The sequence below is a fragment of the Ranitomeya imitator genome, chromosome 2 (genome assembly GCF_032444005.1).
Source record: "Ranitomeya imitator isolate aRanImi1 chromosome 2, aRanImi1.pri, whole genome shotgun sequence".
NCBI classification, from domain to species: domain Eukaryota; kingdom Metazoa; phylum Chordata; class Amphibia; order Anura; family Dendrobatidae; genus Ranitomeya; species Ranitomeya imitator.
The window spans coordinates 35,510,411-35,525,747 of NC_091283.1; the positions used below are offsets into that span (position 1 = coordinate 35,510,411).

Here is a 15,337-nt window from a genome sequence, read left to right on the forward strand (position 1 = left end):
ACTAAACTCACAATAACAACATAAGTCAAGTTCCTCCCAAACAAGTCCCTCCTAGACCAGTCAAGTTCCTCGTAAACAAGTCCCTCCTAGGACCATTCAAGAGCCTTTTCAGAGAGATATCTTTGCGATGAGACATGATAACAGTTGAGAAATTATTCTGTTGTTGCTTCTGCCAAAAAAGGTGTGTAACCAAGGCTTTAAATAAGCTAAGCCAAGAAGGAAATGTAGTATAATTATCATATCTGACCAAGAGGAGAACATCAGTCTGGCACCAGGAAAGATGATGCGCCCAACCTGTTTCGCAGCAATATTGATGCTGTCACTGCTCTGCTTTCAAGCACCAGGTGAGACATCCAGATTTCAGCTATAACCTGGAGGTGATATAGATTAGTATATTGGCAAGTGTGTTGTGCATTTTTAGAGAGTCTCCTAGTTTTAGGTGCTAGGTATTGATATTGCAATCGTCTACGAGATCCTCTATATATTGGTCGATTCTCAAGTAAGACAAAGATTTGCAATTATTCCAATATGGTAAGAGAAATTAGGAGTAATGGTTCTGTTGGTCCAAGTCCTTCTACCTCTACTATCACTAAAGGTAGTTTAAAGTTCCATAGGTGGTGTATAGTCCTGAAGGTGATGTAAAGTTCTGAAGGTGCTGTGTGGTTTTCAAGATAATGTATAGTTCTGAAGGTGCTGTATTGTTCTCAAGATGGTGTATAATTCTGTATGGGCCATATAGTTCTGAAGATGGTGTATAGTTCTGAAGGTGCTGTGTGGTTTTCAAGATAATGTATAGTTCTGAAGGTGCTGTATAGTTCTAAAGATGGTGTATAATTCTGTATGGGACATATAGTTCTGAAGATGCTGTGTGGTTTTGAAGATAACGTATAGTTCTGAAGGTGCTACATAGTTCTGAAGGTGCTATAAAGTTCTGAAGGTTCCATACAGTTATGAAAGTGCTGTAAAGTTCTGAAGGTGCCGTTTAGTTCTGAAGTTGCTGTGTAGTCCTGAAAGTGCTGTGTAGCTCTAACTTTTTTTTATAGTTCTGAAGATGCTGTATAGTCTTGAAGGTGCTTAAAGTTTATAGTTCTAAAGGTGTTTTTTTTAGTTCTGAAGGTGCTGCACAGCTCTGAAAGTGCAGTATAATTCTGAAGGTAAAGCCTATACATACAAGGCTGATATCCACAAAGAAACAAATTAAATGTGGAAAGGACAATATTAGATTCAGTGCTAAATTAACAAAGCTCAAATAGAGAACACGCACCACCAAGAATCAAATGAGTAAAAGATATACAAACTTTATTATAACGAATTCCATAAAATTACAAGGGATGTGACAGAGGTAAGCCAAAAGTAGATGGGAATAAACAAAGGCACCAGGCAACAACAGGTGTATGTGATTTTAAGGGTCAAATAAATTGCTCCATAAATAGCGTGTACCCAATATTGGTAATGATACACAATCTGAAGTAAAAAGTGCACACACCAGAGCAAGTAGACTCCAGAAGGGCTGTGTACCACAACTAGAGAAGAGTGAGGAAATATCTAAGTCTTAATCATACAGCCATGGTATTTACCTGAAGGTGCCTGGAGCCCTGCAAAACCCACCGTCCCACCGTTCTGAAGGTGTTGTATAGTCCTGAAAGTGCAGGGTAGTTCTGAAGGTTCTGTATAGTTCTGAAGGTGGTATAATGTAAAAATTCTGGGCCTTAAGAAAATAGGCCTCCCCTGGTCTTACGTGATGGCCCCTGTCTATGGTTTTAAGGTTGTAGGATTCATTTTGATTTGATCAGACTATCGTTGGTGGTACGGTGGTGGTCGGTGGTACATTCACTCTTTAAAATGTTTTAAAATCTAAAGTTTTGCATTTTTCTGTAATCCCATTAATTTTTTTTTTGTATAACTGGAGGGCCCCGGTAGGGCAGTGGGGTACTCAGAACCAGGTCCTTTGGTTCTCAGGGGGATGTCTGGTGGCTGACCCGATCCGTGGCCCTAGGGATGTCCGTGTAAAAGGGATAGGTCTTTAAAGGGGAAATGTTCGTGACGCCACCTGTGGTATTCGGTCAGGGTGACCGACGCTGCTTAGGGGTCCGCTGGGGTGATGTTATGGCAGCTAGATGGTATACCTTCCCACAGGTGAAGTATGTTCCCAGGACTTCCCAGTGTTTAGATGGTGGGTGGTGGATGGTGTGAGGCGCTGTGAAGAACGAGGACACAAGGTTGCAGTCTCTTTACCTTTTACTGAAGGCTTTAGCATCCACAGTCCAAAGCACCAGATCACAGGGCAGGCAGAGTCCGGCCGGTCTGAAGGCAAATCCAGAGTCCCCTTATCCAGGTGGAAATCAGTAGCCTTCCTCTAGCACCTGGGTGTTGTAGTGCCTTCCTGCTAAGCTTCTCAGTAAGGTCCTCACAACTGTTGTAGATGTTATGTCTCTCTCTGTCCCCCAGATGGATAGGAACAAACCCGTATGACTGGTGGCCTGAGGCTTTTTACAGGGACTCTAGCACGCCCCAGCCCCCACAAGTTGCCACAGTGCCTCCTGGGTATAGGTCGGTCAGGTAATATGGAATTAGCTGTCCTGCCAGTCTCTGGAGCAAGGCATGGAGACGATTGCTCCCTCGGTGTTCCGGCTACCGGATCCTGCGCCTCAGAAGGAGGCAGCCTGTATAGGGCAGAACTCCTTCTGGTTTCCTCTCCTTTTGCTATGACTTTGTTTTCACCCTCTACAATACAATTCGCTGTTCTTGTCTCTTTCTTAGGATGCTGCCGCATCGATAGGCAGTTGCAGCTCCGTGGCCTTCTGTCTAGGCTCTGACAGGATCCCACCCCTGTCAGGGACCAACTACCTGAGCAGAGCTCAGATAGCAGCTCACTGGGTGAAGCCCAGACAGCTTCTGTCTAACTTCCTATCCAGACCACCAGTTTTACCTAATTGTGAAGAGTGCCCTAATAAATAGGAGCATAGCTCCCCCTGGTGGTCTGGAGTGTGAAGTGCGTTGCATGGTTTGTGATACCTGGTAAAGTGATCTCCTTCATTGCCTTCAGACGTAACATCACTCCCCCTGGTGGAAGAATGACATTACTGCAACGACCAGGAAACTGGGGCGCTGCATAACCATGCTCCCACCCTCTTTTCAGTTCACACCCTATGGTAAAGGTACTACGGGTAAATAGGAACCTATTGGAAGTCTATAGAATGCTCGAACCGGAAGTCTCTTTTACAATGTAAGGTTATGGGGCCTCGTTCTGTTGCTCTATAGACTTATACTGTAGAAGCCACTTCTGGGTCACGCAGAGCACAGCGTGGTCAGGAAAGTCTGAAGATAAAGTGACGTCACTGGGAAGAAGAGCGAAATGGCGCTGGATTCCGGAGAATGCGGCAGTGAGTGAGCATATTAACACACACATACTTGATATACATATATACAGGTTTAATGAGAGAAAAAAACATCATGGCAGTGCTTCTTTAATATAACCGTACCCTGGGAAGAAGTGTGTTCTAGTATTATATTAATTGTTGAACTGTAGAATTGCACAATATTACATATATAATGTACTGTTATATGTATATAATGTAAGAATGTAAGAGATTACTAAGAGGTCACATTTTAATACTTATTATACTGTACATAGGGGCAGTATTATAGTAGATATATTCTTGTGCATAGGGGCAGTATTATAGTAGTTATATTCTTGTACATAGGGGCAGTATTATAGTAGTTATATTCTTGTAAATAGGAGACAGTATTATAGTAGTTAAATTCTCGTACATGGGGCAGTATTATAGTAGTTATATTCTTGTACATAGGGAGCAGTATTATAGTAGTTATATTCTTGTACATGGGGCGGTATTAGAGTAGTTATATTCTTGTACATAGGAGCAGTATTATAGTAGTTATATTCTTGAACATAGGGGCAGTATTATAGTAGTTATATTCTTGTACATAGGGGCAGTATTATAGTAGTTATATTCTTGTACATAGGGGCAGTATTATAGTAGTTATATTCTTGTAAATAGGAGACAGGATTATAGTAGTTTTATTCTTGTACATGGGGAGCAGTATTTGTAGTAGTTATATTCTTGTACATAGGGGCAGTATTATAGTAGTTATATTCTTGTACATAGGAGCATTATTATAGTAGTTATATTCTTGTACATGGGGCAGTATTATAGTAGTTATATTCTTGTACATGGGGCAGTATTAGAGTAGTTATATTCTTGTACATAGGAGCAGTATTATAGTAGTTATATTCTTGTACATAGGGCAGTATTATAGTAGTTATATTCTTGTACATAGGGAACAGTATTATAGTAGTTATATTCTTGTACATAGGGAGCAGTATTATAGTAGTTATATTCTTCTACATAGGGGCAGTATTATAGTAGTTATATTCTTGTACATAGGGGCAGTATTATAGTAGTTATATTCTTGTACATAGGGAGCAGTATTATAGTAGTTATATTCTTCTACATAGGGGCAGTATTATAGTAGCTATATTCTTGTACATAGGGGCAGTATTATAGTAGTTATATTCTTGTACATAGGGAACAGTATTATAGTAGTTATATTCTTGTACATAGGGCAGTATTATAGTAGTTATATTCTTGTACATAGGGAACAGTATTATAGTAGTTATATTCTTGTACATAGGGAGCAGTATTATAGTAGTTATATTCTTCTACATAGGGGCAGTATTATAGTAGTTATATTCTTGTACATAGGGGCAGTATTATAGTAGTTATATTCTTGTACATAGGGGCAGTATTATAGTAGTTATATTCTTGTACATAGGAGCAGTATTATAGTAGTTATATTCTTGTACATAGGGGCAGTATCATAGAAGTTATATTCTTGTATATAGGGGTCAGTATTGACAAAGAGAGCAGTTGGGCTATTTAGCAACCAATCTAATATGTAAAGCTGAATGTGTGTGTGTATGTGTGTATGTCCGGGATTGGCATCTGCACCGTCGCAGCTACAGCCACAAAATTTTGCACAGTCACACATCTGGACCCCGAGAGCGTCATAGGCTATGTTGTGAGGCAAAATTTTAACCCCGCGCGTTCCAATTCACCAAACAATTTTGCCCCTATCTACATAATTTGGAAAAAGTGAAAGGAAAAGTGTTGGAGGCAAATTGACAGCTGCCAGATGTGAACAAGGGGGACTTAAAGAGTGAGAGCTATGGCGCCAAAGAGTATATACCGTACAGTTGCTAAGGTGGGGCCCCGACATGGGATACTCACCACACACGGGGATATGAACACACACAAAATGTGCCACACACTACCACGTGCTTAAACAGATATCGCCACATAAAAGTCGAAACACAAAAGTCGCCACGTGCAAAACTCGCCACATGCAAAACTAGGCTCACGCAAAACTCGCCACACGTGCAAAACTCACCTCATGGAAAACTTGCCACACGCAAAACTTGCACACGTGGAAAAATTGCCACATGCACAAAAGTTTCAACACATGCAAAAGTTGCCTCACACAAAACTTGTACATACTCAAAACGCACCACACGTAAAACTTGCCACGTGCAAAACACGCCATGCGCAAAACTTGCTGCACACAACTTGCTACACTAACCTGTCACATGCAACTCGACACACAAAAAGTTGCTACAAGCATGTTGCCACTCAAAACTCATCTCACAAAAGTCACTACATGCATGTCGCCACACGCAACTCAACACACACAAATTGACACATGAAACTCGCCCTAAAACACACACAAGTCTGGTATTATCCTTCAAAAATAAAAATCTGATTAATAAGCAGACAAACTACAAGAGCAACAAATGTACCATATAGGAAATACGGCAGCTGTCAGTCACATGACCTGTCTATTATGTGTAGGTGTGAGCTCATATATACTGCCAGGGGGGAGGGCTTCCTGTTGGCTGGGGATTTATCAGGCTGCCAATTTAGCTTACAAATACTGAGGTAAAAATACTGAGCAAATAACGTGTGAACGAGGTCTAATACAAGAGGAGATGACATACAGGTACATACTATATACAGGGGAAATGACACACACAGGTATATACTATATACAGGGGAAATGAAACACAGGTATATACTATATACAGGAGAGATGACACACAGGTATATACTACATACAGGAGAGATGACACACAGGTATATACTATATACAGGAAAGATGACACGCACATATATACTATATACAGGAGGAGATGACATACAGGTATATACTATATACAGGGGAGATGACACACAGGTATATACTATATACAGGAGGAGATGACATACAGGTATATACTATATACAGGAGGAGATGACACACTGGTATATACTATATACAGGGGAGATGACATACAGGTACATACTATATACAGGGGAGATGACACACAGGTATATACTATATACAGGGGAGATGACACACAGGTATATACTATATACAGGGGAGATGACACACAGGTATATACTATATACAGGAGAGATGACACACAGGTATATACTATATACAGGAGAGATGACACACAGGTATATACTATATACAGGAGGAGATGACACACAGGTATATACTATATACAGGAGGAGATGACACACACATATATACTATATACAGGGGAGATGACACACAGGTATATACTATATACAGGGGAGATGACACACAGGTATATACTATATACAGGAGGAGATGACACACAGGTATATACTATATACAGGTGGAGATGACACACAGGTATATACTATATACAGGGGAGATGACAAACACATATATACTATATACAGGGGAGATGACACACGGGTATATACTATATACAGGAGGAGATGACATACAGGTATATACTATATACAGGAGGAGATGACACACAGATATATACTATATACAGGGGAGATGACACACAGGTATATACTATATACAGGGGAGATGACACACAGGTATATACTATATACAGGAGGAGATGACACACAGGTATATACTATATACAGGTGGAGATGACACACAGGTATATACTATATACAGGGGAGATGACACACACATATATACTATATACAGGGGAGATGACACACAGGTATATACTATATACAGGAGGAGATGACATACAAGTATATACTATATACAGGAGGAGATGACACACAGATATATACTATATACAGGGGAGATGTCACACAGGTATATACTATATACAGGAGGAGATGACATACAGGTATATACTATATACAGGAGGAGATGACACACACATATATACTATATACAGGGGAGATGATACTCAGGTATATACTATATACAGGAGGAGATGACACACAGGTATATACTATATACAGGAGGAGATGATATACAGGTACATACTATATACAGGAGGAGATGACACACAGGTATATACTATATACAGGAGGAGATGGCAAACAGGTATATACTATATACAGGGGAGATGACACACATATATACTGTATACAGGAGAGATGACACACAGGTATATACTATATACAGGAGAGGTGACACACAGGTATATACTATATACAGGAGGAGATGACACACAGGTATATACTATATACACGAGGAATTACACACATATACTATATACAGAAGGAGATGACATACACGTATATACTATATACAGGGGAGATGACACATAGGTATATACTATATACAGGAGGAGATGACACACACATATATACTATATACAGGGGAGATGACACACAGGTATATACTATATACAGGAGGACATGACACACTGGTATATACTATATACAGGGGAGATGACATACAGGTATATTCTATATACAGGAGGAGATGACACACTGGTATATACTATATACAGGGGAGATTACTTACAGGTACATACTATATACAGGGGAGATGACACACGGGTATATACTATATACAGGGGAGATGACACACAGGTATGTACTATATGCAGGAGGAGATGACATACAGGTATATACTATATACAGGAGGAGATGACACACTGGTATATACTATATACAGGGGAGATGACATACAGGTACATACTATATACAAGGGAGATGACACACAGGTATATACTATATACAGGGGAGATGACACACAGGTATATACTATATACAGGAGGAGATGACATACAGGTATATACTATATATAGGAGGAGATGACACACGTATATACTATATACAGGGGGAGATGACACACTGCTATATACTATATACAGGAGGAGATGACACACTGGTATATACTATATACAGGGGAGATGACACACAGGTATATACTATATACAGGAGGAGATGACACACTGGTATATACTATATACAAGAGGAGATGACACAGGTATATACTATATACAGGGGAGATGACAAACACATATATACTATATACAGGGGAGATGACACACAGGTATATACTATATACAGGAGGAGATGACATACAGGTATATACTATTTACAGGAGAAGATGACACACACATATATACTATATACAGGGAAGATGACACACAGGTGTATACTATATACAGGAGGAGATGACACACAGGTATATACTATATACAGGAGGAGATGACATACAGGTACATACTATATACAGGAGGAGATGACACACAGATATATACTATATAGAGGGGGAGATGACACACAGGTATATACTATATACAGGGGAGATGACACATATATATACTATATACAGGAGGAGATGACACACAGATATATACTATATACAAGAGCAGATGACACACAGGTATATACTATTTACAGGAGGAGATGACATACAGGTACATACTATATACAGGAGGAGATGACACACAGGTATATACTATATACAGGAGCAGATGACACACAGGTATATACGATATGCAGGAGGAGATGACTTACAGGTATATACTATATACAGGAGGAGATGACACACGTATATACTATATATAGGAGAAGATGACATACAGGTATATACTATATAAAAGAGGAGATGACACAGAGGTATATAGAGGAGAAGACATACAGCAGGTAAATACTATATACAGGGGAGATGACATACAGGTATATACTATATACAGGAGATGACATGCAAGTATATACTATATATAGTAGGAGATGACATACAGGTATATAGTATATACAGAAGAGATGACAAACAGGTATATACTATACACAGGAGGAGATGACACATAGGTATATACAATATACAGGAGGAGATGACATACAGCAGGTATATACTATTTACAGGGGAGATGACATACAGGTATATACTATATACAGGAGATGACATACAGGTATATACTATATATAAGGGAGATGACAAACATGTATATACTGAGGGGAAAATGAGAGGTGTGAGGTGAAAATGAGGGGTGTGAGGTGAAAATGAAAAGGTGTGAGTGCAAAATGAGAGGAGTGAGGGAAAATAGTGGAGTGATCGAAAAATGACAGATGTGAGGTCAAAATGACAAATGTTAGGGGGGAATGAGAGGAGTGAGGGGGGAAATAAGAGAAGTGAGGTGCTATAACTAACCACAGATATTTACTATGCCCAGGCAACGCCGGGCTCTTCAGCTAGTAAAGAAATAAAAATGTGATTTTGGTGCCTGCACTGCAGCTGGGACCAGTTATTAGAATTCTTTATCACTAATAGTAATAATGTATTGTAAATCTCATTAATGTCTCTATTTTTCTCCCACAGTACCAGGATCAACTGAAACCACAAGTAAGAAGATATATAATATTCTAGTAGTATTATGATTATTTATGTCATAGAACCCACAGTCCAATGATTAACATATCTAGTGGAGAAGTACAAAAATTGTATCTTGGCCTGCAATGGCAAAATTGGAATTTCTAAAATAGAAAAGTGTATTAATGAAAAGGGGGTGATTTACTTTTGCACATGAGTGACATCATTGCTGTAGGGGTATTAAATGAAACATTAATATAAAAACTTTGTAAATGTTTAAGTTCCTTTAACCCCTTAATCCCATAAGACGTACTATCCCGTCCAGGTGACAGGGACTTAATTTCCAGTGACGGGATAATACGTCATATGCGATCGGCCGCGCTCACGGGGGGAGCGCGGCCGATCGCGGCCGGGTGTCAGCTGCCTATCGCAGCTGACATCCGGCACTATGTGCCAGGAGCGGTCACGGACCGCTCCCGGCACATTAACCCCCGGCACACCGCGATCAAAGATGATCGCGGTGTGCCGGCGGTGCAGGGAAGCATCGCGCAGGGAGGGGGCTCCCTGCGGGCTTCCCTGAGACGATCGGTACACGGTGATGTGCTCACCGTGTACCGAACGTCTTCTCCCTGCAGTCCCCGGATCCAAAATGGCCGCCGGGCTGCATCCGGGTCCTGCAGGGAGCACTTCCGGGTCAGGATCAGGCTGCAGCTCCAGCTCTAATCCTGCCCGGCTGTATGTCAGATCACCGATCTGATAGAGTGCTGTGCACACTGTCAGATCGGTGATCTGTGATGTCCCCCCCTGGGACAAAGTGAAAAAGTAAAAAAAAAAATTTCCACACGTGTAAAAAAAAATAAAAAAAAAAAACCTAAATAAAGAAGAAAAAAAATATATATTATTCCCATAAATACATTTCTTTATCTAAAAAAAAAACAAAAAAACAATAAAAGTACACATTGTTGTGAATTCTGTGGCTGAGTTCACTTCTGTGGTCACAAGTGGTATTGCAGTCTCTGGGCTTCCTCCCTCAGGTGTTTTGGTGAGCTCGTTGGCTGCCTTGCTATTTAGCTCCACCTGAGTCTGTCTTCCTTGCTCCTTGTCAATGTTCCAGTGTTGGATCTGCGCTACTGCATCTTTCCTTGGGCCTGCTGCTCTGCTAGATAAGTGCTTCTAGTTTGTTTTCTGTTTTTTCTGTCCAGCTTGCTATTAACTTTTGCTGGAAGCTCTGAGAAGCAAAGGGGTGCACCGCCGTGCTGTTAGTTCGGCACGGTGGGTCTTTTTGCCCCTTTGCGTGGTTTTCGTTTTAGGGTTTTTTGTAGACTGCATAGTTCTCTTTGCTATCCTCGCTCTGTCTAGAATATCGGGCCTCACTTTGCTGAATCTATTTCATTCCTACGTTTGTCTTTTCATCTTGTTAACAGTCATTATATGTGGGGGGCTGCCTATTCCTTTGGGGTATTTCTCTGAGGCGAGTCAGGCTTGTATTTCTATCTTCAGGCTAGTCAGCTCCTCAGGCAGTGCCGAGTTGCATAGGTAGTGATAGGCGCAATCCACTGCTGCTTATAGTTGTGTGAGGATAGATCAGGTACTGCAGTCTACAGAGATTCCACGTCTCAGAGCTCGTCCTATTGTTTTTGGTTATTGCCAGATCTCTGTATGTGCGCTGATTACTGCACGCTGTGTTGCCTGTTTGCCGGCCATAACAGTACAAGGAGCCACACCAATGATTCCCAATAGAGGGAAAAAAGAAATCCTGACATCATTTTTTTTTCTTAGCTCTGTCTTCAGTCTTTTTTTTCCCCTAGACATTAGAGTGCTTCAGGACACAGCTGTGGACATGGATATTCAGGCTCTGTGCTCCTCAATGGATAATCTCGTTGTAAATGTACAAAAGATTCAAGATACTATTGATCAGAAATCGATGCTAGAACCAAGAATTCCGATTCCTGATTTGTTTTTTGGTGACAGAACTAAGTTCCTGAGCTTCAGAAATAATTGTAAGCTATTTTTGGCCTTGAAACCTCATTCTTCTGGTAATCCTATTCAACAGGTTTTGATTATTATTTCTTTTTTGCGCGGCGACCCACAGGACTGGGCGTTTTCTCTTGCACCAGGAGATTCTGCATTGAGTAATGTTGATGCATTTTTCCAGGCGCTGGGATTGCTTTACGATGAGCCTAATTCAGTGGATCAGGCTGAGAAAAATCTGCTGGCTTTATGCCAGGGTCAGGATGATGTAGAAGTATATTGTCAGAAATTTAGGAAGTGGTCAGTACTCACTCTGTGGAATGAATCTGCACTAGCGGCTTTGTTCAGAAAGGGTCTCTCTGAAGCTCTTAAGGATGTAATGGTGGGATTTCCTATGCCTGCTGGTTTGAATGAGTCTATGTCCTTGGCCATTCAGATCGGTCGTCGCTTGCGCGAGCGTAAATCTGTGCACCATCTGGCGGTATTGTCTGAGAGTAAACCTGAGCCTATGCAGTGCGACAGGACTATGACTAAAGTAGAACGGCAAGAACACAGACGTCTGAACAGACTGTGTTTCTATTGTGGTGATTCTACTCATGCTATTTCTAATTGTCCTAAACGCACTAGGCGGTTCGATAGCTCTGCCGTTATTGGTACTGTACAGTCCAAATTCCTTCTGTCCATTACCTTAATGTGCTCTTTGTCATCGTATTCTGTCATGGCGTTTGTGGATTCAGGCGCTGCCCTGAATCTGATGGATTTGGATTATGCTAAACGTTGTGGATTTTTCTTGGAGCCTTTGCGGTGTCCTATTCCGTTGAGAGGAATTGATGCTACACCTTTGGCCAAGAATAAGCCTCAGTACTGGGCCCAGCTGACCATGTGCATGGCTCCTGCACATCAGGAAGTTATTCGCTTTCTGGTACTGCATAATTTGCATGATGTGGTCGTGTTGGGGTTGCCATGGCTACAAACCCATAATCCAGTATTGGATTGGAACTCTATGTCGGTAACCAGCTGGGGTTGTCAGGGAGTACATGGTGATGTTCCATTTTTGTCTATTTCGTCATCCATTCCTTCTGACATCCCAGAGTTCTTGTCGGACTTTCAGGATGTATTTGAAGAGTCCAAGTCTGATGCCCTACCTCCGCATAGGAATTGTGATTGTGCTATCGATTTGATTCCTGGTAGTAAATTCCCTAAGGGTCGTTTATTTAATTTGTCCGTACCTGAACACACCGCTATGCGCAGTTATGTGAAGGAGTCCCTGGAGAAGGGACATATTCGCCCATCGTCGTCACCATTGGGAGCAGGGTTCTTTTTTGTAGCCAAGAAGGATGGTTCGCTAAGACCGTGTATTGATTACCGCCTTCTTAATAAGATCACTGTTAAGTTTCAGTATCCCTTGCCATTGATTTCTGACTTGTTTGCTCGGATTAAGGGGGCTAGTTGGTTTACTAAGATTGATCTTCGTGGTGCGTATAATCTGGTGAGAATCAGGCAGGGAGATGAATGGAAAACGGCATTTAATACGCCCGAGGGTCATTTTGAGTATCTGGTGATGCCGTTCGGACTTGCCAATGCTCCATCTGTTTTTCAGTCTTTTATGCATGACATTTTCCGTGAGTATCTGGATAAATTCTTGATTGTTTACTTGGATGACATTTTGATCTTCTCAGATGATTGGGAGTCTCATGTGAAGCAAGTCAGAATGGTTTTCCAGGTACTGCGTGCTAATTCCTTGTTCGTGAAGGGATCAAAGTGTCTCTTCGGTGTGCAGAAAGTTTCATTTTTGGGGTTCATCTTTTCCCCTTCTACTATCGAGATGGATCCGGTTAAGGTTCAGGCCATCTAGGATTGGACTCAGCCGACATCTCTAAAAAGTCTGCAGAAATTCCTGGGCTTTGCTAATTTTTATCGTCGCTTCATCTGTAATTTTTCTAGCATTGCCAGACCATTGACCGATTTGACCAAGAAGGGTGCTGATTTGGTTAATTGGTCTTCTGCTGCCGTGGAAGCTTTTCAGGAGTTGAAGCGTCGTTTTTGCTGTGCCCCTGTGTTGTGTCAACCTGATGTTTCTCTTCCGTTCCAGGTCGAGGTTGATGCTTCTGAGATTGGTGCAGGGGCGGTTTTGTCACAGAGAGGTTCTGGTTGCTCAGTGTTCAAACCATGTGCTTTCTTTTCCAGGAAATTTTCTGCTGCTGAGCGTAATTATGATGTGGGCAACCGAGAGTTGCTGGCCATGAAGTGGGCATTCGAGGAGTGGCGTCATTGGCTTGACGGTGCTAAGCATCGCGTGGTGGTATTGACTGATCATAAGAACCTTACTTATCTTGAGTCTGCCAAGCGCTTGAATCCTAGACAGGCCCGTTGGTCGTTATTTTTTGCTCGTTTTGATTTTGTGATTTCATACCTTCCGGGCTCTAAAAATGTGAAGGCGGATGCTCTGTCTAGGAGTTTTGTGCCCGACTCTCCGGGGTTATCTGAGCCGGCGAGTATCCTCAAGGAAGGAGTCATTGTGTCTGCCATCTCCCCTGATTTGCGGAGAGTGTTGCAGAAATTTCAGGCTAATAAACCTGATCGTTGTCCGGCCGAGAAACTGTTCGTCCCTGATAGGTGGACTAGTAAAGTTATCTCTGAACTTCATTGTTCGGTGCTGGCCGGTCATCCAGGAATCTTTGGTACCAGGGAGATGGTTGCTAGATCCTTCTGGTGGCCATCTCTGTCACGGGATGTGCGTGCTTTTGTGCAGTCCTGTGGAATTTGTGCTAGGGCTAAGCCCTGCTGTTCACGTGCCAGTGGGTTGCTTTTGCCCTTGCCGGTCCCGAAGAGGCCTTGGACACATATTTCGATGGATTTCATTTCTGACCTTCCCGTTTCTCAAAAAATGTCGGTCATTTGGGTGGTCTGTGATCGCTTTTCTAAAATGGTCCATCTGGTGCCCTTGGTTAAATTGCCTTCCTCCTCTGATTTGGTGCCTTTGTTCTTCCAGCATGTGGTTCGTTTACATGGCATTCCTGAGAATATTGTTTCTGACAGAGGTTCCCAGTTTGTCTCGAGGTTCTGGCGAGCCTTTTGTGGTAGGATGGGCATTGACCTATCTTTCTCCTCGGCCTTCCATCCTCAGACTAATGGCCAGACCGAACGAACCAATCAGACCTTGGAAACATATCTGAGATGTTTTGTTTCCGCTGACCAGGATGATTGGGTGTCATTTTTGCCGTTGGCGGAGTTCGCCCTTAATAATCGGGCCAGCTCGGCTACCTTGGTCTCTCCATTTTTCTGCAATTCTGGGTTCCATCCTCGTTTCTCTTCAGGACAGGTTGAGTCTTCGGACTGTCCTGGTGTGGATTCTGTGGTGGACAGGTTGCAGCAGATCTGGACTCAGGTAGTGGACAATTTGACCTTGTCCCAGGAGAAGGCTCAGCTTTTCGCTAATCGCAGACGCCGTGTGGGACCCCGACTTCGTGTTGGGGATTTGGTTTGGTTATCTTCTCGTCATATTCCTATGAAGGTTTCCTCTCCTAAATTTAAACCTCGTTTTATTGGTCCGTATAGGATTTCTGAGATTCTCAATCCGGTGTCTTTTCGTCTGATCCTCCCAGACTCCTTTTCCATACATAATGTATTCCATAGGTCGTTGTTGAGGAGATACGTGGCACCTATGGTTCCATCTGTGGAGCCTCCTGCCCCTGTTTTGGTGGAGGGGGAATTGGAGTATATTGTGGAGAAGATTTTGGATTCTCGTGTCTCT

General features: G+C 42.0%; 1 protein-coding gene across 1 annotated transcript in view; it reads left to right on the forward strand.

Annotated features, from left to right (window-relative positions):
• The first annotated feature begins 236 nt into the window (after nt 1-236).
• LOC138661621 (putative per-hexamer repeat protein 5) overlaps nt 237-15,337 on the forward strand; it is a 53,731-nt gene continuing 38,630 nt past the window's right edge. Inside the window, exons 1-2 of the mRNA XM_069746446.1 lie at nt 237-344; nt 9,622-9,645. Coding sequence (XP_069602547.1) covers nt 281-344; nt 9,622-9,645 — 88 coding nt within the window. The 5' untranslated portion in view covers nt 237-280. The remainder of the gene's footprint in view (nt 345-9,621; nt 9,646-15,337) is intronic.